At 44.8% G+C, this 21,092-nt stretch overlaps 2 protein-coding genes and 1 long non-coding RNA gene across 4 annotated transcripts; 1 reads left to right on the top strand and 2 right to left on the bottom strand.

Annotated features, from left to right (window-relative positions):
• Positions 1 to 855: 855 nt before the first annotated feature.
• On the top strand, positions 856 to 15,476 carry LOC108583955. Its single transcript, XR_004181730.1, has 3 exons — positions 856 to 966; positions 8,702 to 8,814; positions 14,875 to 15,476. It is a non-coding gene; the product is annotated as an uncharacterized LOC108583955 (long non-coding RNA).
• Positions 15,477 to 15,654: 178 nt separating this feature from the next.
• On the bottom strand, positions 15,655 to 19,606 carry LOC103881056 (ral-GDS-related protein-like). Of its 2 annotated transcripts, XM_031662406.1 has the most exons (6): positions 19,519 to 19,606; positions 17,883 to 17,957; positions 17,331 to 17,405; positions 16,720 to 16,743; positions 16,248 to 16,369; positions 15,655 to 15,740 (listed from the first exon to the last, which is right to left on the bottom strand). In XM_031662406.1, exons 2-6 carry the CDS (start codon positions 17,904 to 17,906, stop codon positions 15,701 to 15,703), a joined length of 285 nt encoding a protein of 94 aa, XP_031518266.1. In that variant the 5' UTR covers positions 17,907 to 17,957; positions 19,519 to 19,606; the 3' UTR covers positions 15,655 to 15,700. The 2 variants fall into 2 exon arrangements, with proteins under 2 accessions (XP_031518266.1, XP_031518265.1); XM_031662405.1 differs by lacking the exon at positions 19,519 to 19,606 and having other exon boundaries at positions 17,883 to 18,110.
• A 160-nt stretch (positions 19,607 to 19,766) lies between these two features.
• On the bottom strand, positions 19,767 to 20,774 carry LOC101027060 (ral-GDS-related protein-like; the record flags this gene model as incomplete). The annotated part of the gene is made up of 3 exons (XM_031662404.1): positions 19,767 to 19,881; positions 20,084 to 20,187; positions 20,559 to 20,774. Coding segments are annotated over 3 exons (420 nt in total), but the record flags the coding sequence as incomplete, so codon positions are not given.
• Positions 20,775 to 21,092: the final 318 nt, after the last annotated feature.

The following is a 21,092-nucleotide window of genomic DNA, read 5'->3' as shown; positions in this document are numbered from 1 at the left end:
TTTTGCAACCTATGAGCATAGATTAAGTTGCCCTGAGCTTCCACTCTCTCTGTGTTTTCCTGTAGAAGTTTTATGCTTTTGGGTCTTGTGTTTAGGTTTTCATTTATTTCAAGTTGGTATTTGTGTATTGTGTAACATAAGGGTCCTATTTCATTCTTTTTCATGTGGATATCCAGTATTTTCAGATTCATTAATTGAACAGACCTCCCACTCCTCATTTTGTCTTCCAGGCATTCTCTTGAAAAAACAGCGTGTTGACTCCATACAGATGTACGTTTAGGTTCTGTTATGTCTGCATGGTTTCACTGTTAGGCCACTGCCATAGTCTTTGGATGAGTAGATCTTTTCCATGTAATTTGAAATTGAACAGTGTGAGACCTCCAAACAAGTTTTTATTTCCTAGGATTGCTTTGCATGTTTAGAGTCTATGGTAGTTCCATGTGAATTTTTAGCTGTGTATAGTTACATTTCATGACAAGTTTGGTTCATACTGCATGTCCAGAATTAGGGGTGCAATGGGGACATTACAGCACTTGTGTACCTTGCATAAGGATTAAGGATAAGCTCAAGGAGGTTTCCATGTTTTGTGTGTGGGTTTCCAGTTTTCTCAAAGTCATTTACAGAACAGACTAGCTGTTTCCCATTTTGTTTGGGTTTTTTGTTTGTTTGTTTGTTTGTTTTGATACAGAGTGTTGCTTTTTTGCCCAGGCTAGAGTGAAGTGGTGTGATCTTTGCTCACTGCAACCTCTGCCTCCCAGATCCAAGCGATTCTCCTGCCTCAGCCCCCAAGTAGCTGGGATTACAGTCACATGCCACCATGCTGGCTAATTTTTCTATTTTTATTATCACCATGTTAGGCTGATCCCAAACTCCTGACATCAAGTGGTTCGCCAGCCGTTGCCTCCCAAAATGTTGGGATTACAGACGTGAGCCACCGCGCCTGGCCTTTTGAGAAATCTGTTGACTGTAAGTACATTCAGATTTGTCTGTTGGCTACCCAATACTGTCCAGTGATAAATGTTTCTATTTTTATGCCAGTTCCTTGCTGCCTCAGTAAGTATAGCTTTTTGATGTAATTTGACATCGTGGAGCGTGAGGCAATCAAGTGATTTTCTCTTTCTGGGAAGTGCTTTGGATTTTCAGGGTCTTTCCTGGTTCTCTGTGAATTTTACCATTGTCCATTTATAGTTTTAAAATTGAGTTTGTCATACATGTCCAAAATTAGGGGGTACAGTGGGATTTTTTTTACTTGCGTACTTCGAGGAATGATGAAGTCAGGGTATTTTGCATGTCTATTCCCATGTCTAGTTTTTATTTGTTTGTTGTGTGAACCTTCAGTGTTCCTCTCCTTTCTACCTCTATTGAAAGAGATCCTACCGTATTGTTACTTGTAGTCACCCTCCTGTGGAGTAGATCACCAGCATTAATTCCTCCCCTGGAAGTGCAACTTGGTACCCATTACCAATGCCAGCCCATGCCCTCTCCTCCCCCCAGCATGTGATAACCACTATTGTACTTTCACTTTCCGTTAGATAATTCTTTTTTAGTCTCCTCATGGGTCAGATGATGCAGTGTTTTTGTTTCCCTGCCTGACTGATTCCACTGAGTATAATGTCTTCCAGGTTTATCCGTGTTGCCACAAAAGACATTATGTCATCAATCTTTGTTGTTGGGGCGTATTTTGTTGTGTCCGTATACTGAAGTTCCTTCATCCCTTCATCAGTTGATGGACAGGCAGGTTGATTGCATACCTTAACTATTGTGTATAGTGCTTCGGTCAACCTGGGAAGGCAGCTATGGCTTTCATGCAGTGATTTCAATGTCCCTAAGTATATACCCACTGCTGGAATTGCCAGATGAAATGGTAGTTTCCTTTTTGATTGTTTGGGAAGCTACAAGAGGTTTTCATAGTGCCTGTAGTAACAGTGATTTCTCCCAACAGTGTGAGAGTAGCTGTGTGTGCAACTTCCTCCAGGGAATTTGTTTGAAATAATTGGTTTCTTTTATTTGTTCAAATTAGGGTGAGTGTGTATCTGAGTGTGGTTTTCATTTACAGTTTAGAGATGATTAGTAATGTTGAGAACTGCCCTTTTCACATGTTAGTGAATTGTGCATTGTCTTTTTAGTGATGTCTGTTCAGGATTGTGTCCCAGTTTTGGTTGGGTTAGTTGGTTTTCTGTGTTTTGCTCCTCAGTGGTGTGGTAGTTTTAGATGCATGATTCCTTATAATGTCCTTTCTATCTGAAGAATGCCTTCTGAGTGTTGGTTGGTGCATTGCTTTCTTTAATGTGCAGAACTTCTTCAGGATTTTTTGTGTTTTTGTTTCTTGATTATTTTAGTTGTGATTTTTTTATTTTTGTTTTTCCTTTTTTTTTTTTTTTTTTTGAGACGGAGTCTTGCTGTGTTGCCCAGGCTAGAGTGTGGTGTCATGATCTTGGCTCACTGCAACCTCCGCTTCCCGGGTTCGAGTGATTCTCTTGCCTCAGCCTCCCAAGTAGCTGGGACTACAGGTGTGTGCCACCACTCCTGGCTAATTTTTGTATTTTTAGTAGGGACAGGGTTTCACCATGTTGGCCAGTCTGGTCTCGAATTCCTGACCTCAGGTGATCCACCTGCCTCGGCCTCCCAATGTCCTGGATTTACAGATGTGAGCCAGCGTGACTGACTAGCAGTGATTGTTTTTGTAAGGTAAAGTCAATAACAAAAACTAGAAAATTTGACTTCTGTTGTTGGAAGTGGTTTTTTTTCTGTTTTTCTTTTTTTTTTTTTCCTATTGTTTGCTTTTACATCCTGTGAGCTTAGATTCGGGTTTTCCTAAACTTAAGCTCACTCTGTGTTTTCCTGTAGCAGTTTTATGCTTTTAGGTCTTGTGTTTAGGGTTTAATGTATTTTGAGTTTATATTTGTGTATTGTATAACATCAAGGTCTTATGTCTTGTTTCATTCTTTTGTATGTGGCTATCCAGTGATTTCAGACTGCTCAATTGAACAGACTACTGACTCCTCATCTCATCTTTTTTCCGCTTTGGGATGCAGTCCCACTCATGCTGTCGCCCACACTGGAGTGCAGTGGCGAGATCTCAGCTCTCTGCAACATCTGCCTCCTTGCTTCGAGCGATTCTCCTGCCTCATCTTCCCAAGTGGCTGGGATTGCTGGTGTGCGCCACCACACCTGACTCAGTCTCTGAAAGCACTAGGAGTACAGGTGCCATAGCACCCAGCCTCATTGCATCTTCTAGGCATTCTTTAAAAAAAATGTGTTGACTGCATACAGGTGTGCGTTTAGGTTCTCTTATGTCCCTAGGTTCATGGATTCATTTTTTTGCCAGTACTGTAGTCTTTGGATGAGTGGAGGTTTTACATGTAATTTGAAATTGGGGAGTGTGCGGCCTCCAATTGAGTTTGTATTCCCTAGGATTGCTTTCCATATTCAGGTTCTTTGGGTCTTTAGTGGTTCCATGTGAATTTTTAGCCGCGTATTGTTAACATTTCATAAAACATTTGTTTTATACTTCATGTCCAGAATTAGGGGTGCATTGGGACATTGTGATACTTGTTTGTATACCTTGAGTATGGATAAAATCAGGGAGTTTCCCATGCTTGTGAACACGTGTAGGTTTGATATCTTCGATGTGTGAACATTCAAAATCCTCCTTAGTAGCTATTTTGAAAACAGCACGACCATATTGTTAAGTATCATCACCCTGCTTTGGAGTGGAATACCAGAATGTATTCCTCTCTTGTAACTCTCTGTGTACCTATTGCCAGTCCTTGATGTCCTCTCCTCCCCCTAGCCTGTGGTGACCACTGCTGTATTTTCACCTTCAATGAGTTAAATTTTTCAGCTCCCACATGAGTGAGAACATACAGGCTTGGTCTTTGTCTGCCTTTCTGATTTGATTGAACAGAATATCTCCAGGTTCAGCCATATTGCTGGAAATGGTAGGATTCCATGAACTTTGATGGTGCAAAAGTATTCCCTTGTGTCTGTATACTAGAGATTCTTCATCCCTTCATCTGTGGATAGACAGGTCGGCTGATTTCTTATCTTGGCTTTTGGGCATAGGGCTGAATTCCACCTGGGATGACAGATAATCTCTTCCATGTCCTGATCGTGCACTCTGTGTATATACCTAGGAATAGAATTGCTGGAGACAATGGTAGTTGTAGTTTTACAATTTCAAGGAACATCTAAGTGGTTTCTTCTAGTGTGCATACTAGTTTACCATTTCCCACCAAATGTGGAGGCAAGTTCCTCCTCTGGAAATCCACACCTTGATTGTTTTGTGTTTTAATATGTTTCAATTTTTTTCTTGTGGCATCCATTGAATGTAGAGTGAGATGAAATCTTGAGTGTGTTTTTGATTTTTGTGTGTGTATGATAAGTGATACTTGCTAGGTTATTGTGAATTTGTTTTTAATTTGTTATGTAGCCCTGGGCGGAGGACCTGAAGACATGAGGTTGATGCACAGGTCAAAGAGAAGATTCTCACCATCGCTGATTCACACAAAAGTGTGAGAAAACCACACTCGGATTTCATCTCACTCCAGTTAAAATGAATGCTACCAACATTTGATGGCAGTTTTATTTCTATAGAGTATACACACACACACACACCCAACCCAAGGGTGCAAGGGACATTTTGACATATGTTTGTGTAGCATCATGATCAAATCATCGTATCTGGCATCTGTGTGACCTTCCATCATTATTATTTCTCTGTGGAGAGGATATTCAGAACCATATTTTCCAGCTGATTTTGAAAAAATTTACTAGATTCTGTTGACCCTAATCACCTAGTCACCCTGTTGTGCAATAGAACACCAGAATGGATTCCTTGTATCTGAGCATCACTCTGTACCTGTTACCAATCCCTGCCCAGGCTCCCTGCTCTCCCCAGCCTCCAGTAACCCCTATTGGAAGTTGTGCTTGTCAAGGAGACAAGGTTTTTTGGATTCCATATGTCTGATGTCATGCAGCGTGGGTCTCTCCCTAGCAGACTCGTTTCATTTCACCTAATTGTCTTCCAGGTTTCTCCAAGTGGTTGCAGATGACATGATTTCCTGAAGTATTAGAGCTGATGTGTGTTTCATTGTGTATATATACTGTGGTTCCTTTATCCCTTCATGTGTGAATAGACAGGTAGGTTGATTCCACATCTCGGCTATTGTGACTAGTGCTTCAGGACACATGAAAAGGCAGATAACACAGGGTTTTCGTTTTCTCTAAACATGTACCCAGTGGTGGGATTGTCAGCTGGAGTGGCAGTTGTACTTTTTTTTTTAAAGACGGAGTCTTGCTCTTGTCTCCCAGGCTGGAGTGCAGTGGGGCAATTTCGGCTCAATGCAAACTTCACCTCCTGCATTCAAGTGATTCTCCCACCTCAGCCTCCCAAGTGGCTGGGAATACAGGCACCTGCCACCACGCCTAGCTAATTTTTGTATTTTTAGTAGAGATGGGATTTCACCATGTTAATGAGGCTGGTCTCGAACTCCTGACCTCAGGTGATCCACCTGTCTCAGCCTCCCAAAGTGCTGAGATTACAGGTGTGAGCCACTGCACCCGGCCTACCTTTTACTTTTTTAAGGAACTTCCAAAATTTTTTTGTAGTTTATATAGTAATTTTCATTCCATGAAGAGTGTAGAGGATTTTTTTTTTTTCTTGCAAGTCAGCACTGAGCATTGCCTTCAACAATTTTGATTTTTGTGTTTTGTAATACTCGTTCTAGGTGGAGTTAGATGGTAACCGAGTATGGTTTTGATTCACATTTTTGTGAGGATTAGTGATATTGAGAAACTGTCACCTGTGAGTCAACTTCCTGCCTTCTTTTCACTCAGGTCTATTTAGATCCTCTTACCTTGGATATTTTTTTGTTGTTTTTGTTGTTTTTCACTTAGTCATATCAGTTTATTGTACGTGTTAGATAACAACCTCTTTCAGGGTTAGGATTTTTTATAGTTTCTCCCAGTCTTTAGGATGCTTTTTTTTATTTGTTTCATTGTTTTCTTTTCCCTGTAGAAGTTGCAAAATGTCCCTAGTCTCATATGGTTATAGTTTTGTATGTGAGCAGTGATTTTTGTGTTCAACACCCGACTTCCACTAAACACAAAAACATGTGTGCATGTGCGTGCACATGCACGCACACATGCACACACACACAGAACCAAGCCTTGCGTTGTCTCTGGGTGTAGTTTCCCTACTTTTTTTTTTTCAGTGTTATGATGCTTTTTTCCCTTTTGCAGCCTGTTTGCATAGATACTGGGTTTCCTAAAATATATACCCACTCTATATTTTCTTATAGGACCTTTACAAATTCAAGATTGAGTTTAGGTCTTTAATTCATTTTGTGTTGATTTTGTGTATTGTGCATTGTAAGGGTCCTATTTCAGTGTTTTTCCTGTGGAGATTCAGTTTTCTCAAAATCAGTAATTGAACCAGACTCTCCCTTTCCCATTGTGTCTTTTTGGGGTTTTGAAAAATGTGTTCCCTATATATCATGTTGAATATAGTATTTGGCTGCCTCTTTCTGTCACTTAGGTCCTCGTTCTGTGTTTGTGACAGTCATGGATTGTTTGGATAAGTAGATTGTTTTTTCATTTATTGTTTTCTTTGGTTCTAACCTTGGATTTTTTTTAATGCATTCTACTCTTATTATTATAGTTTAAAGGGTACATATGCAAGTTAGTTACATCTGTTGATTGCATCACGCTGAGACTTGGGGTCCCGACAACCCCATAACCCAGGCAGTGAGCAGAGGGCCCACAGGGTGGGTCTTCAGCACACGCTCCCTCTCCCCTGTGTTTTTATTGGTCTGTGGTCATTCCCGGTGTCTGTTGTTCTCTTCTTTATGTTTGAGTCCATTCACAGTTTAGCTCCCGCTTACAAGTGAGAACATGTGGCGTTTGGTTTTCTATTTGGGCCTTAGTTCACTTATAACAATGGCCTGCAGTTTCCACCTTCTGGGCTCAGGTGATCCTCCCACCTCAGCCTCCAGATTAGATAGGACTACAGGTGCCCACCACCACATCCAGCTAATTTTTGTATTATTGTAGACATGGGATTTCATCATTTTGCTCAGGCTGGTCTTGAATTCTGAACTGAAGCCATCCACCTGCCTCGGCCTCCCAAAGTGCTAGAATTACAGGTCTGAGCCACTGTGCCGGTCTCTCATCCACTGTTGATGGCTAGGTTGATTCCATGTCTTTGACATTGTGAATAACACTGCCATGAACATACGAGTGCCTGTGTCTTTTGGATAGAAGGGTTGATTTTCCTTTGGGTGGATGCACAGGAGTGGGCTTACTGGGTGAGAGTGTAGTTCTGTTTTCAGCTCTTTGAGAAATCCCTAATCTGCTTTCAATGGTGTCTGTACTAGTTTTCATACCCTCCAAGGCATACCAGTGTTTCCTTTCCTTGGCTGCCTCGCCAGCGTGTGTTCTTTGATTGCGTGGTCCTCACCATTGTGACCTGCGTGGGATGGCATCTCGTTGTGCTTTTGATTGACAGCTCTCTGTTAATGAGGGAGCTTGAGCATGTTTTCCTATTTGTTAGTTGCTTGTACATCGACTTTTGAGAAGTGTGTGTTCACATCCCTGGCCTGTATATTAATGGGATATTCTTTTTCTGTTTATTCCCCTGGTTAACTTGTTGAAGGGCCTTGTAGATTCTGCATATTAGACCTTGGTCAGATGCACAGTTTGGGAACATGTTCTCCCATTCTGTATGCTGCCTGTTTACTCTGTTGTCGTCTCTCTTGCTGTGCAGCAGCTCTTTCAGGTATTAGGTCTGACTTGCCAATTTTTGTTTTTGTTGCCGTTACTCTTCAGGACTTAGCCATCTAAATGCTTTGCCAAAGCCTATGTGGAGAAGGGTATTTCACGAGTTTTCTGGTAAGATTTTAATAGTTTGAGTTTTTACATTGAAATCTTCCATTCATCTTGAGTTCCTCTTTATGTGTGTTGGGAGTTAGGGGCCTAGTGTTATTCTGCACATGGCTAGCCGCTTATTTCAGCATCAGTGATTGAACAGGGTGTCCTTTTCCCTTTGCTTATTTTTGTGGATTCTGTGTTAGATCAGATGGTTTTCAGTGTGTGGTTTAACTTCTTGGTCCTCTCTTGTGTTCCACTGCTCTATGTGGAAGTGGGTCCGTGGCTTTTCCATGAAATTTAGAATCTGACGTAGTCTGGATGTCTCAGGATTGCTGAGGATGAAACTCAGGGCACTTCATGGTCTCATATGAATATTAGCAGCGCCTATTTCTATTTATTTCAACAAATGTATTGCATAGTAAAGGATCAATACAACGAGAGGGTAGAGTGTGGCATTATGGCCCATGCGTACCTTGTGGAATGATGAAATCAGGGTACTTAGTGATTCTGTTACCTTTTCCCATTGTTTATTCCTTTATGCTGAGAACCTTCAGTATTCTATCAAGCTGCCTTGAAAGTGATGTGCCGATACTGTCAACCCTGGTCACCCTGCAGTGCAATAGAACAACAGAATTTTCTTCCTCTCATTTGTGTGTAACTTTGTACCCATTTACAATCCCTGCCCATTACCCCTGTTTTCCCCCAATCTCTGGAAACCAATATTGTGCTCGCCAGGTCTTTGAGATAGAGTTTCTCAGATTCTGCATGTGTGAGATGACTCAGGTTTGCTTCTCTCCCCCTCACTCATTTAATTTACCATCATGTCCTCCAGGTGCAACCATGTGGTTCCCCACGATATGATTTCATTGTGGTTTTCTGTCTGAAGAGTATCCCGGTGTGAACATGTGGAGCAGCTTCTTTCTTCCTTCGTCTGTGGATAAGCGGGTAGGTTGATGCTTACACTGGCTCTTGGGAACAGTGCTGAAATCCACATGGGTGGGTAGGTCTATCTTTGGTGTCCTGATTTCAATGGCTTTGAGTGTATTTCTAGTAGTAGAATTGCTGGTTGAAATGGTACTTGGAGTCTTTTAAGGCTTGGAGGAATCTCCAAGTGGTTTCTGTAGCGTGTGCTAGTTTACCTTCTCACGAACTGTGCAGAAGAGTGTCTCTCTCTGTCTCTCTCTCTCTCTCTGGAAACACATACCAGCATTTGCCTTTCTTTCAATGATTTTGTCTTTTTTTGTAACACTCATTCCAATTAGAATGAGGTGGTATCTAAGTGTGGTTTTGATTTACATTTTGCTGTGGTTAGAGATGTTTGCCAAGTTATCGTGAACTTGTTTCTATTTGATGTGTAAGACTGGGCAAAGGACCTGAAGACCTGAGAAGGATGCACAGGTAAAAGATTCTGAATCAACATTACTGATCCTCACGAGAAGTCAATCAAAACCACACTCAGATATCATCTTACTCCGGTGAGAATGAATGTTACCAAAATGGGACAGAGTTTCATTGCCGTAGAGTATGTGTGTATAACCAGTGAGTGCAAGGGACAATTTGATCTGTGTAAACGTAGCATCATAATGAAGTTGCAGTGTCTGGCACCTCTGTGAGCTTGAGTTATGATTTCTCTGTGGAGAGAATATTCACAACTGACCTCTGAAGCTATTTTGAAAATTTTGGTTTTCTGTTCTTGCCTTTTGTTCATAATGGCCTACAGCTCTGTCCAGGTTTCTGGTAAGGGCATGGATTTGTTTTTTATGGCTGTGTAGTGTTCCGTGGTGTGTATGTACCACATTTCCTTTCTCTGATCCACTGCTGATGGGCACCAAGGCTGATTCCGTGTCTTTACCATTGTGAGTAGTACTGCCATGAACATACGAGTGCGTGCATGTTTTGGATGGAAGGATTTTCCTTCGGATAGATCCTTAGGAGTGGGGTTGCAGCGTTGGGTGGTAGTTCTCTTTTAGGTTCTTTGAGAAATGTCCACACTGCTCTCCAGGGGGTCTGAACTAGTTTGCAGTTCCCCCAACAGTAGACCTGCATTTCTTTGCTCATCTGCCCCACCAGCCTCTGTTGTTGTGGACTGTGTGTCATAATTGCCATTCTGACCAGTGTGAGATGGTATCTCAGTATGTTTCTGATTTGCATTTCTCAGATGATCAGTGAGATCGAACATGTTTTCATGCTCATTGGTTACTGGTACACCTTCTTTTAAGTGTGTGTTCATGTCCCTTGCCCATTTATAAGTTGGTTTTTTTTTCTGATTTTATTTGTTTAAGGTCTTTACGATAAATCCTGGATATTAGACGTTTTTCAGATGCGTAGTTGGGGAGTTTGTTCCCTCATTCTATAGGCTGTGTGCTGACTCTGTTGGTTGTTTCTTGTTCTGTGCAGCAGCTCTTTTGAGTATTAGGTCCCACTTATCAGTAATTGTTTTTGTTGCCATTGCTTTTGGGGACTTGACATATAAATGCTTTGCCAAAGCCTCTGTTGAGAAGGGTATTTGCTAGATTCTCGTGTAGGATTTTTTCATTTCAGGTCTTGCATTTTTATGTATTTATGTATTTATTTAGAGACTGAGTCTCACTCTCTTGTACAGGCTGGAATACAATGGAGCAATCTTGGCTCACTGCACCCTCCAGCTTCTGGGTTCCAGTGATTCTCTTGCCTCAGTCTCCTGAGTAGCTGAGAGTACAGGCACGCGCCACCACGCCCAGCTAACTTTTGTTTTTTTATTAGAGGCAGGGTTTCACTATGTCGGCCAGGCTGGTCTTGAACTCCTGACTTCAAGTCATCTACCCGCTTTGGCTCCCAAAGTGCATGGATTCCAGGAATGAGCCCCTGCGCCCACCCTGGATTTCACATTTCAAACTTTGATTCATTTTGAGTTATTTTCTGTACATGGTGAGACACAGGGGCCCAGTGTTATTTATTCTACATCTAGATAGCCATTTATCCCAGCACCACTTACTGATAGGGAGTCCTTTCTCCATCACTTATTTTTGTTGATTTTTTTTCAAGTGTCAGATGGTTTTAGATGTGCAGGTTTATATCTGGGTCTTCTAATGTGTTCCACTGTTCTGTGGAACCACGTCCCCAGCTTTTGAGTGAAAATGCCAAGCCATTACATTGTCTATGGGTGTTTCCTTGTTTTAAAGTTTTTTTAATGCCTTTAGCAGCCTACATGCATGGATTTCTTTTCTAAAATACATGCATACCCTATGTTTTCTTGTAGGAGTTGTGTGGTTTCAGAATTGAGTTTTAGGTCTTTAATGTATTTTGCATTGATTTTTGTGTTGCATGACACAAGGGTCCTATTTCAGTGTTTTCTATGTGAATATTCAGTTTGCTCAAAATCATCTATTGAACAGTCTCTCTTTTGCCCATTGTGTGTTTTTGGTGTTCTTTTGAAACACGTGTTCAATATATGTAAATTGGGGTTGAGTATTTGGTTTACTCATTCTGTCCACTTTCTTAGTTTATGCCAAATAAAAGATTGTTTTAATAATTGTAGAAGTTTGTGTTTTTCATTCATGCTTTTAACTTCTAAGTTTGTAATTATTACATAATATCCACCTTTATTACAGACTAAAGTGTACAAAGGCAGATTAGTTACTGCCTTTGGTATATTGCATGACACTGAGACTTGGGGTTCAAGCAACCTTATCAGGCAGGCAGTGGGTGGACCCACCAGATGGGTCTTCAGCCCATACCTCGTCCCTTCTTCCTTTTTCATCTGCTGGTCACCAGTGTCTGTTGTTTTCACTTTTATGGTAGGGTGTATTCAATGTTAGCTCCACTTTGTAAGTGAGAACATGTGGCATTTGGTGTTCTGTGTTTTCCTTATTTCTCTTTAGATAATGGCCTCCAGCTCCTTTCATGTTGCTGCCAAGGACATGATTTCCTTCTTTTTTCTTTTAATTCCTGCCTAGTTTTTTGTGGTATATAGGTACCACGTTTTCCTTTTCCGATCCACTGTTGACTGGTACCTAGGCTGATTTCACATGTTTGCCATTGTAAATACTGCTGCCATGACCATTTGTGTGCATGCGTGTTTTGCACAGAAGGATTTATTTTCCTCTGTGTATACCCCAGTGGTGTGATTGCTGGGTCAGATGGTAGTTCTGGTTTAAGTTCTTTGAGCAATCTCCGAAGTGCTTTCCATGGTGTCTGAACTACTTTGCATTTTCACCAAAAGTGGACCAGTGTCCCCTTTCTCTGCTGCCTCGCCAGTGTCCTTTTTTTTTTTAAACTGCGTTATCCCCATTCTGACCAGCGTGAGATATATCTCATTGTGCTTTTGATTTATATTTCTCTGACAATTAGGTTGAGCATATTTTCAATTTGTTGGTTGCTCTCACATCTTTCGAGAAGTGTGTGTTTATACTTCTCGAAATTAGGGGGGTTGGCTAATTGATTTCTGTAAGGTCTTTAAGGTAGATTCTGGATATTAGGCCTTGGTCAGGCGCATAGTTTGGGAACATTTTCTCTCATCCTGTATGTCGTCTGTCTACTCTGTGGGTGATTTCTTGTGTTGTGTGGTGGCTCTTTAGTGTATTAGGTCCCACATGTTGATTATTGCTGTTGTTACCGTGTCATGTGGCATCTTAGGCATATAAATGCTTTGTCAAAGCTGATGTCAAGAAGGGTATTTCCTAGGGTCTCTTGTAGGATTTTTGTACTTTGAGGTCTTCCGTTTACATCTTTCATTCATCTGAGTGAACTTTGGTACATAGTGAGAAGTAGATGCCTAGTGTTAGTTACTCTTCTGCATATGGCTCGCCATTTATCCCAAGACTATGGAAAAGGGAGTTCTTTCCGCTTTACTTATCATTGTGTATTTCATCCAGCATCAGGTAGTATGAGGTGTGTGGGTTTACTTCAGGTTCTCTGTTCTCTTCCACTCATCCATGTGGAATCAGGTCCCTAGAGTTTGAGTGAAATTTCACATCAGGGAGCGTGATGCATCCAGTGTAGTTTGGATTTCTCAGAATTGCTTTGGAAATACAGGGCATTTCCTGGTCTCACATGAACTTCAGCATTGTTTATTTCTATGTCCTTAAAACCAATTTGCTCTCTAGTAAAGGTATACAATTAAAGAGTAGAGTGGGACATTGTAATCCATGCATATGTACCTTGTGTAATAATGAAAGCAAGGCATTGACTGTCTCTGTTACCTTGTGTAGTTATTATTTATTAGTTCTCTATGGTTGCAATATTCAGAATCCTTCTTTTCAGCCTTTTTTGGAAAATACGGTAGGATACAGTTAACTCTAGACATCCTACTGTGGAATAGAACAGCTGAATTTATTCCTGTCATCTGAGTGTAATATTGTATCCATTTCCCAGTTCCTGCCCCAACTCCCCAACCCCCAGGCTCTCTTCACGACTGTGAAATGTTCTACTTCTAGGAGATAAAGTCGTTTAGAGAGAAAGTTGATCTCATTCTCACATGCATGAAATCTTGCAGTGTTTGTCTCTCTCTTCCTGGCTCATTTCCTTGAAGGTCATGTCCTCCAGGTTTCTGTATGTTGCTGCAGATGACATGGTTTCATGGATTTCTATGGCCAAGGAGGATTCTGTTGTGTACTGCAGTTTCTTTATCCCTTTATCTATGCATGAACAGGTAGGTTGATTGGATACCTTCGCTATTGTGCATAGTGATTCAGTCGCCATAGGAAGGCTGATATCTCTTCAACATAACAGATTTCATGTGCTTTCTGTGTATAACCAGTGGTGGTATTCCTGGGTGAACGGGTAGTTGTAAAATGTTTAAGTCACCTTCCACTGTTACGCTTCGTGTGTATAGTAATGTACATTCTCACCAATAGTGTATAAAATCTCTTTTTCTGCATTTCTACATTGGCCACTGCCTGTGAATGTATGGGGTTTTTTGTTGTTTTTGATAAGTTTCATTCTAATTAGAGTGAGAGGTATCTGAGTGTGGTTTGCACTTAGACATTTGTGTGAGGATTAGTGAAACTGAGCAACTTCTCTGTGACCTGTCAGTCAATTCCCTGATTACTTTTCAGATGTGCCTGTTCAGGTTCTTTGCCCAGTTTTAGCTTGGGTATTAGGTTTTGTTCATTTTCCCAGTTAGAGTAGTGTTAGTTTCTCATACATGTTAGATTGCAACCCCTTTCACAGATATGATTCTGCTGAACTTTCAATCTGTAGGATGCCTTCTTTTATTATTATTATTATTATTATACTTTATGTTCTAGGGTACATGTGCACAACGTGCAGGTTTGTTGCATATGTATACATGTGCCATGTTGATGTGCTGCACCTACTAACTCGTCACTTACATTAGGTATATCTCCTATTCTATCCCTCCCCCAACCCCTGAACCCACCACAGGCCCCAGTGTGCGATATTCCGCTTCCTCTGTCCAAGTGTTCTCACTGTTCAATTCCCACCTATGAGTGAGAACATGCGGTGTTTGGTTTTCTGTTCTTGCAATGGTTTGCTGAGAATGATGGTTTCCAGCTTCATCCATGTCCCTACAAAGGACATGAACTCATCAGGATGCCTTCTTTAATGGTTCGTTGTTTCTCTTTCCCATGCAGACGCTCTAAGATGATGTATAGTCCCATGTGTTTGTGTTCACATTTGTTAGCAGTGATTTTTGTGTCCCATCCAAAAAGAACAAAAAATAAGAAAGAAAAAGTATTGCCAAATCAATTACATGGCCTAAGTGTTTGTTGCCATAGATAATTTTTGCTTTTGTTTTCTTTCTTTTTTGCAAACTGCATGCATAGATACAAGTTTTGCTGAAATAAACTCCCACTTTTCTTATAGGAGCTTTGTGGCTCCAGGACTGGATTTAAGTGTTTATTTTGTGTTGATTTGGGGGTATTATATTTCAGACCCTGAAATGTTGATTTCTTTGACTTGTTTTTGTCTGATATACCACAATGGGGCTTGTGTTCAAATTAAGCTGTGGGACATCCTTTAGATACTGGGTTCAAACAATTCTCTCCTTCCTTGATGTTCCCTTAGGGGAGAGGTGTCAGAAAGTCTGGGAAGATCCATAGTGGAAAAGTTTATCTGTATTTCCTGGAGACTCATGGCCAGCTCCCTTCTGCCCAGGACTTCTGGAGAAGGCCAGCCTACCACTTGCATAAATACCTCCCATCTCCAGCCCTTCAGTAAATATTTAAGTGATTCATTAAATATTTACAACTTAAAAAAAGTAGAGTAACCCAGTGGAACTTGAATTTAACTAGAATTTAAGTTTGAGAGTAACTGGTCAGTAGAACAAGTGACATAGATTGGGAGACATACTGTGGTTTTTAAGTGTTTTTTTTGTTTCTTGTTTGTTTGTTTTATTTTTTGTTTTCCTTAAACAGAGTTAGCAATAATTAATTTGAATAAAGAAGGAAAACATTAAACAGTTGGCAGGTGTAACGTGAACGCTATTCCATGACTTGTTCAGCCATAGCCTTAATTTGACATGCTAGACTATGAATCCTAAAGACTGGTATATGGTTACTGCACTGGAGTTACTGTTCTCATTCCAACAACTATAGAACATTCTGAATAGTGTTTTAAAATTTTATTTTAATGAAAGTTAAGAAAAAAACCGTTACTTATACACTACAGAAAATAAACATAAAATGGTTTCCCGCCTGACATGCAAAAGTCCCATGGCCTGATCCTGGCCAGCAGGAGCAGCTGGTGTTGAGGAGTGGGGTGAAGATGTAGCTGAGCTGCCAGCCACCTAGATGTGGTTTCCTGGTGTCACGGTCTGGGTGAAGGATGATGCAGAGCTGGTGTTCTGGCCAGCATCCCAGTGCGGCCCCAGCCACTGCAGGATGTTTCCGGCCTACTGGGATTTGGGCTCCAGCTGACCGGACAGCTTGTAGCTACAGGACAGAGAGGCAGCTGTGAGGCCACCATGAGCCACACATCGGGTCCCCTCTCATTGCCTGCCCAGCTGGAATCCTGGGTCCCCAGCAGTCCCCATGCAATAGGGCTTGATGCTCTCAGTGGAGTCATGGCCATAGGCTCTCTGCTGCTGTCCACAGGAGAGCCTCCTCTAGGCCAGGTGGGGTGGCTGACACCTGTACTGTCAGTACTTTGGGAGGCTGAGGTGGGTGGATTGCTTGAGGCCAGGAGTTTGAAACCAGCCTGGACATCATCATGAAACCCCACCTGTACCAGAACAACAACAGGAGAACAACTGGATATGGTGGTGGATAGCAGTAATCCCAGCTGCTTGGGAGACTGAGGAAGGGCTTGAGCCCAGGAGGCAGATGTTGCAGTGAGCAGAGATGGTGACACTGCAGTGCAGCCTGGGCGACAGAGCCAGACCACATTAAAAAAAAATGGAGAGCTTTCTCCCACCCTCTGCCCATCTCCCAGGCCCTCACCTCTCCTTGTCACTGAGCTGCTCCATTCTTGAGAAACAAGTGACAAATTTCTCCAGAGGCTGAAGCCTGTAATTCATGGCAGCCACTTGGAGCAGCTGCAATTCCTGCAGAACTCGGACCTCCTAGAGACAGAGGACAGGATGCTGACAGGGCCTGGGTGGAAGATGCTGAGGGGCCCTTTGGCAGGCAGGGAGAAGGGGCTGGTCCCTGGGGCCATTCTGTGAAGGGGCCCCATGCAGCCCCCAGCCTGTTCTCAGAGTTGGATGTAAATAGCCCCTCCTGCAGGAATTGGTCTTTGATTCCAGTGCCTTTCCCACTCTCTCCACTGGGATAGGTCTCCTCCTCCTGTGTGTGTCAAACCCTCCCAGTAAACCTAATATGTAGAGGATGGAGCCAGGGAGTGTCCTGTCCAGGGTGGACTGTGACGTCCACATCCCCAACCTCATCCAACGTGAATGTCCCAGCTGCTCACCTTCCTCCTCTTGTTGCTGTTGCCCTGGAAGTCAGATAGAGCCCATCAGAAAGGTCCCTGGCCCACAACAGCCCCACCCCATCCCTTCCCATGCTGCATTACTGCCAGGGCCACCAGGGTCAGGGGATGTGCTCATGACAGAACTTGAACCTGCCTCAGGCTCCGAGCTCTAGGGCAGTGGGCATGGGAGCTGAGGCTCAGGGACCTTCTGCCCCAACCCTCTGAGATGACAGAGAAACTGAGGTCTCTCATAGAAAGAAAGTGCTCAGTGACCCTGGAATTGCCTGCCCTTGGAAAGGCTCAATTTCACCCTCCTATTATGGGACTACCCTAGGGAGAGGCTGAGTCCAGCTCAGCCCACAGCTCAGCAGCGTTGCAGTCAGGCAGCTCTGCAGCTTCACCACTCAGGGATAGGGACTGGTGACTGCCATGGAGCCTCTGTCAGTCAGAGGTAATGAGATGGGCCTGGCACCCCCACCCACAGGAGCAGCTGTGAGGCTCTCAGGAGAGGAGGTTTTCCAAGGGCTGAGATCTAAGGGCTCCTTCCAGGCCGCTCTCCTCCCAAGCCTCAGGATCCTGGTTCCCAGCCAGCCTGCCCCAGGCTCACTCACATCCAGATCATCCGGGATGGCCGAATCCAACCTGTGTAACTCAGTCAGAAAATCCCCCAGGAAGGGGACCACGCCCTGTGCCATGGAGGGGTGGGGAGGTGGGAGGGGTAGTGGTGATGAGTATTGACCCTCAGGTGCTTGCCCAAGGCCTTGTCCCATGAAATCCTATCAGCCCCTGTCTCCCAGAACCCCCGTCCCCAGGTCTCCCAGTTGTAGCAGCCAAAGACCCTCAGCTGCCTTTCCCAATTCTCTGCCTCCTCTATTCCAGCTGACCTCCAAGTCTGGCAATCACTCCTAGTTACCTCTATGGTGGGATTTTAACAAGTCACAAGGGCCTGTGCTCCCAGCCTTACCCTAGGGACACTCTGAGTTCTGCTTTCCCAGACCCTTGCTCTGGTCTCTCCAATGGAGGTTTTCCAGGCCCAGTGGCCATAGGAGGGCAGGGCTGGGGAGGAAGCCCCCGCTGTGTTGATATGGAGGTCTCCAGCTGGCGGGGAAAAGAGCCCTGTCCTCTGATCCCCTGCGGTCCCTCCATGCCACAGTCTCACTCACCTTCTTCTGCCTCTGTAGCCTCATCTGGGCTCTCTGGGGGTTCCTCTCCTGGGTGGCCACCTTAAAGCTCCCCGCCTGCCAGGTGTCAGGGACAGGGACAGTGAGGCTCTCCTCCCTTGCCCCAGGTACACCCCAGCCACCCCACACTTGGATCTCCAGGGACTGGCGTGAGTCACCTGGCACAGTGCTCATACCACTGGCCAGCTCCACATTCCCTGTGTGTGTCACCCGATCATGCAGCCAGGCCTCCCTGAGACTGTTTCCTCTTCTGTAAAGAGCCATGAAAACCACAGCTACCTCACAGGACCTCCTGAGTACTGTTTCCTGTAGCTGTTGTCATTGTTCTCCCCCTCATCCCTCTGAGGAAAAACCATTCATGAGCACTCTGAAATTGCTTTCTTTTCTTGAACCGCATTTCCACCCTGTGAGGCCTGCACTACAGGCTCAGCATCCCTTCATTTTCCAGATGAGGAAACAGAGACCCAGAGTGGGCAGTGACTCCCCAGGGCCCCAAAAGAGAGGGCACCTCCTCCCCGTCCTGGAGGCTGTGTCTCGGCTGCCTTCACCCCATATCCCAGCACCACCACCCATCAGGGTCTTGTTCTCTGGAGTCTCTGAGTGTCTAGGTCTCCAGCCTTGCAGAGTCGTGATGGGAAAGGGACAGGGCATTTTAGGAGACCTGGTTAAGTGGCACTTGCCTATCTGAGCCCCACTGGAGTCTCTGCCACACAAACTGGGTTTGCGCCATGCCAAATCCATGGTTTGGCCTCTCCAGTGATCCCCCAGGAGAGTTCCGTGCACAGAACTCTCTTCCTCCACTCAGGATGTGGCCTCCTGAGGCGACATCTCTCACGGACATGGCAGGGTTTTCCAGAATCCTGGGTGGGGTGGCATGTTGCCTTCTCATTTGCATGGAGGTTTCTGAGATCTGGTCAGGGCGGATCCCCTAGGATTGCATGAGTCCCCCAGATACTTGTCATGAGCATGTGTCATTGCTAATTGGTGAGAATCCTGTGACATGACCATTTTCAGATGTCTGCAAAGGGCAGAGCAGGGAGTCCCAGCAAGCACATACATCTGTCCTGAGTTTGCCCATTGGTACCCATCGCTGGGCAGTCTACTGGACTCCCTGGCGTATGAGCTTCCTCTGTTGTGGTTCCCTCTTTCCCCCAGTGTGGACTGCAGTCCCTGCCCATGGAGGTGCGCTGCAGACAGAAGCAGCAGCGGAGGCCTGGCTTCCTGAGGAATTGCTGGCCAGTTTGAGGAAGGAAGAAAGTCCCACCTATAATGACCACGCCCCAGCCTGGAGGAAGCTCCATGCCAGCAGTGTGGACCAGCAAGGGAGCCAGAGTCCTGCTAATGCTGCAGCTCATCACCCCCGCTCAGAAGCCCAGCAGCCATTGACACATCCCATTTCCAGGGCCTCCTGCCCACGTGCCCCCGCATGCCCATCCACCCACACACCTGTCCTCCTATTTGCCCAAAGTAGGCATGGAGGGAATTTTTCAAGTCTACTTTTTGTAGGTAAGACAACATTACAAAATAACCACTGCACACCGGGTCCAATGCCCTTCCAAACTCACTCTTTTCTCTGACCCTTAAACACTTGTCCCACATCTCCCAGACTTCACTGTACCTTAATCAGCAGGTCCCTCTTCACTGCAGTGTCTTTTTTGCAGAGTTCTTTTAGATATTTTCTGCTTTTGCTATTGACAGAAGAAAGAAAAAAGGGTAAATTTGGGAATCACGGGGGAGATTTGTGAGTTCCAATCCCTTTTGTTTGAAAACCCAGTGAATCTCAGCTTCCTGCGTGAGAGTTTCCAGTGGGGTCATCTGATGACAAGGGCTCCAGAGGACCAGGGTGGGACTGTCATGCTCCTCCCCTGGCCCATCTCCACTTCACATGAGCCCCTGCGTGTTCACAGTTAGCTTCCAGCTGGACACAGTTCCACTGCTGGGTACAAACACCTGAAAGCCTCCAGTTGGCTCCAGTCTGTTCCTGATGGTTAAAAAAACCTTACTCCTGAGTTAGAAATCCTTGCCTAGGAGTCCAGGGCAGCTTAGTGACCACACCTACCAGCCCATCCCTGCCTCCAGCGTCCCTGTTCTCCAAGAACCTTTCAGAGTCGTTGAGGGCACATGAGGAGACCTATGGGTCCCTAAGTCAACACTGGTGCTCCCATGGAGAGAGTCCTCCTCACCTGGACACTGCTGCCCACGTCTTGTGTAGCCGATGTATTGGGTTGCTGCGCAGAGCAGAGACGATGGCGTGCACCGAGGAGAAGTTGTTGAGGCTTAGGCACTCCTGGAGAGGGAAGAGTGAGCTGTGAGGTCCAGAGTTGGAGTCCGACCCACTTCAGCCTCAGCCCCCTCTGCTGAGATCTCCCTTCCTGAATGAAGCAGAGGCCCAGGGAGCCTCAGGAGGGTACGCCTGGGGCTGAGTGAATGTCACTCATCTAGAAAGATTTCAGTTCAACCCAAGGAAGATCCCAGGTCAGACGTGAGCAGCCACCACTGGGCCATGGGGGTAAGGTCACGGAAGCTCAGGGAAGAAGGGCCTAGGGGATGTGCAGGGCTTAGGCTAGAGATACAGAGGCCAATCCTGAAAGCCGATGGAGGAGAAGAGGGAGTTCTCCATTTTTAGAGAGGGAATCCCAAGGCCCAACCATGGCTTACCCTGGCCACCTTGATCCAGTGCTCCACCACCCTGGCCCTGTCCTGGACCCTCATGCTGTGGTCCCCGAGGCAGGAGGTGGTGACACAGTTGGCGAGCCTGTTGAAGTGTGCAATGGTGGCACAAACTGTGGGTGCCACGTGCTCACTCCCCTTCTGATGTCGTTGGCCCCAGATGGAGCCCAAGCATTCGTAGAGCTCCACCTTCTTGAACAGATCCTTTGGGGGAGGAGGAGAGTGTCATGGACACAGCACACCCCAGCTCAGACTCACCCACAGTCCCAGGCAGGGACTGAGCTGACAGTCATCCACAGTCTCTGGCAGGAACCGAGCTTGAGCTCAGAAAGCTTTAAAATATGCTCCAGACTTGTGGGAGTCCCTGGGTTTGGTTTTCTGCCCACCGAGGGCCCTGAATGCATCATGTCCCAGAAACAAGGGTGGGAAGAGAGAGTGACATTTTCTCCCAGGCCATCCTCACTCCAAGGACTAGAAGGTGGCTCAGGCCTCCCCATCCTGAGGCCTCATCTTCCTCCCATC

The sequence above is a fragment of the Papio anubis genome, unplaced genomic scaffold, assembly GCF_008728515.1.
Source record: "Papio anubis isolate 15944 unplaced genomic scaffold, Panubis1.0 scaffold613, whole genome shotgun sequence".
Lineage (NCBI taxonomy): Eukaryota > Metazoa > Chordata > Mammalia > Primates > Cercopithecidae > Papio > Papio anubis.
Note: the sequence above shows the minus strand (reverse complement) of the source record. Positions and strands in the feature narration are given on the sequence as shown.

Bases quoted from the DNA above. Each gene is read 5' to 3' on its own strand.
- LOC103881056 (XM_031662405.1), bottom strand. From the start codon at position 18,074: ATGAGCACTGTGCCAGGTGACTCACGCCAGTCCCTGGAGATCCAAGTG. The intron at 16,370-16,719 runs GTGAGCAGCTGG...CTCTGTCTCTAG, and splicing joins ACAGCAACAAGAGGAGGAAG to GAGGTCCGAGTTCTGCAGGA. The intron at 15,741-16,247 runs GTGAGGGCCTGG...TCTGTCCTGTAG, and splicing joins CAGCTCAGTGACAAGGAGAG to CTACAAGCTGTCCGGTCAGC.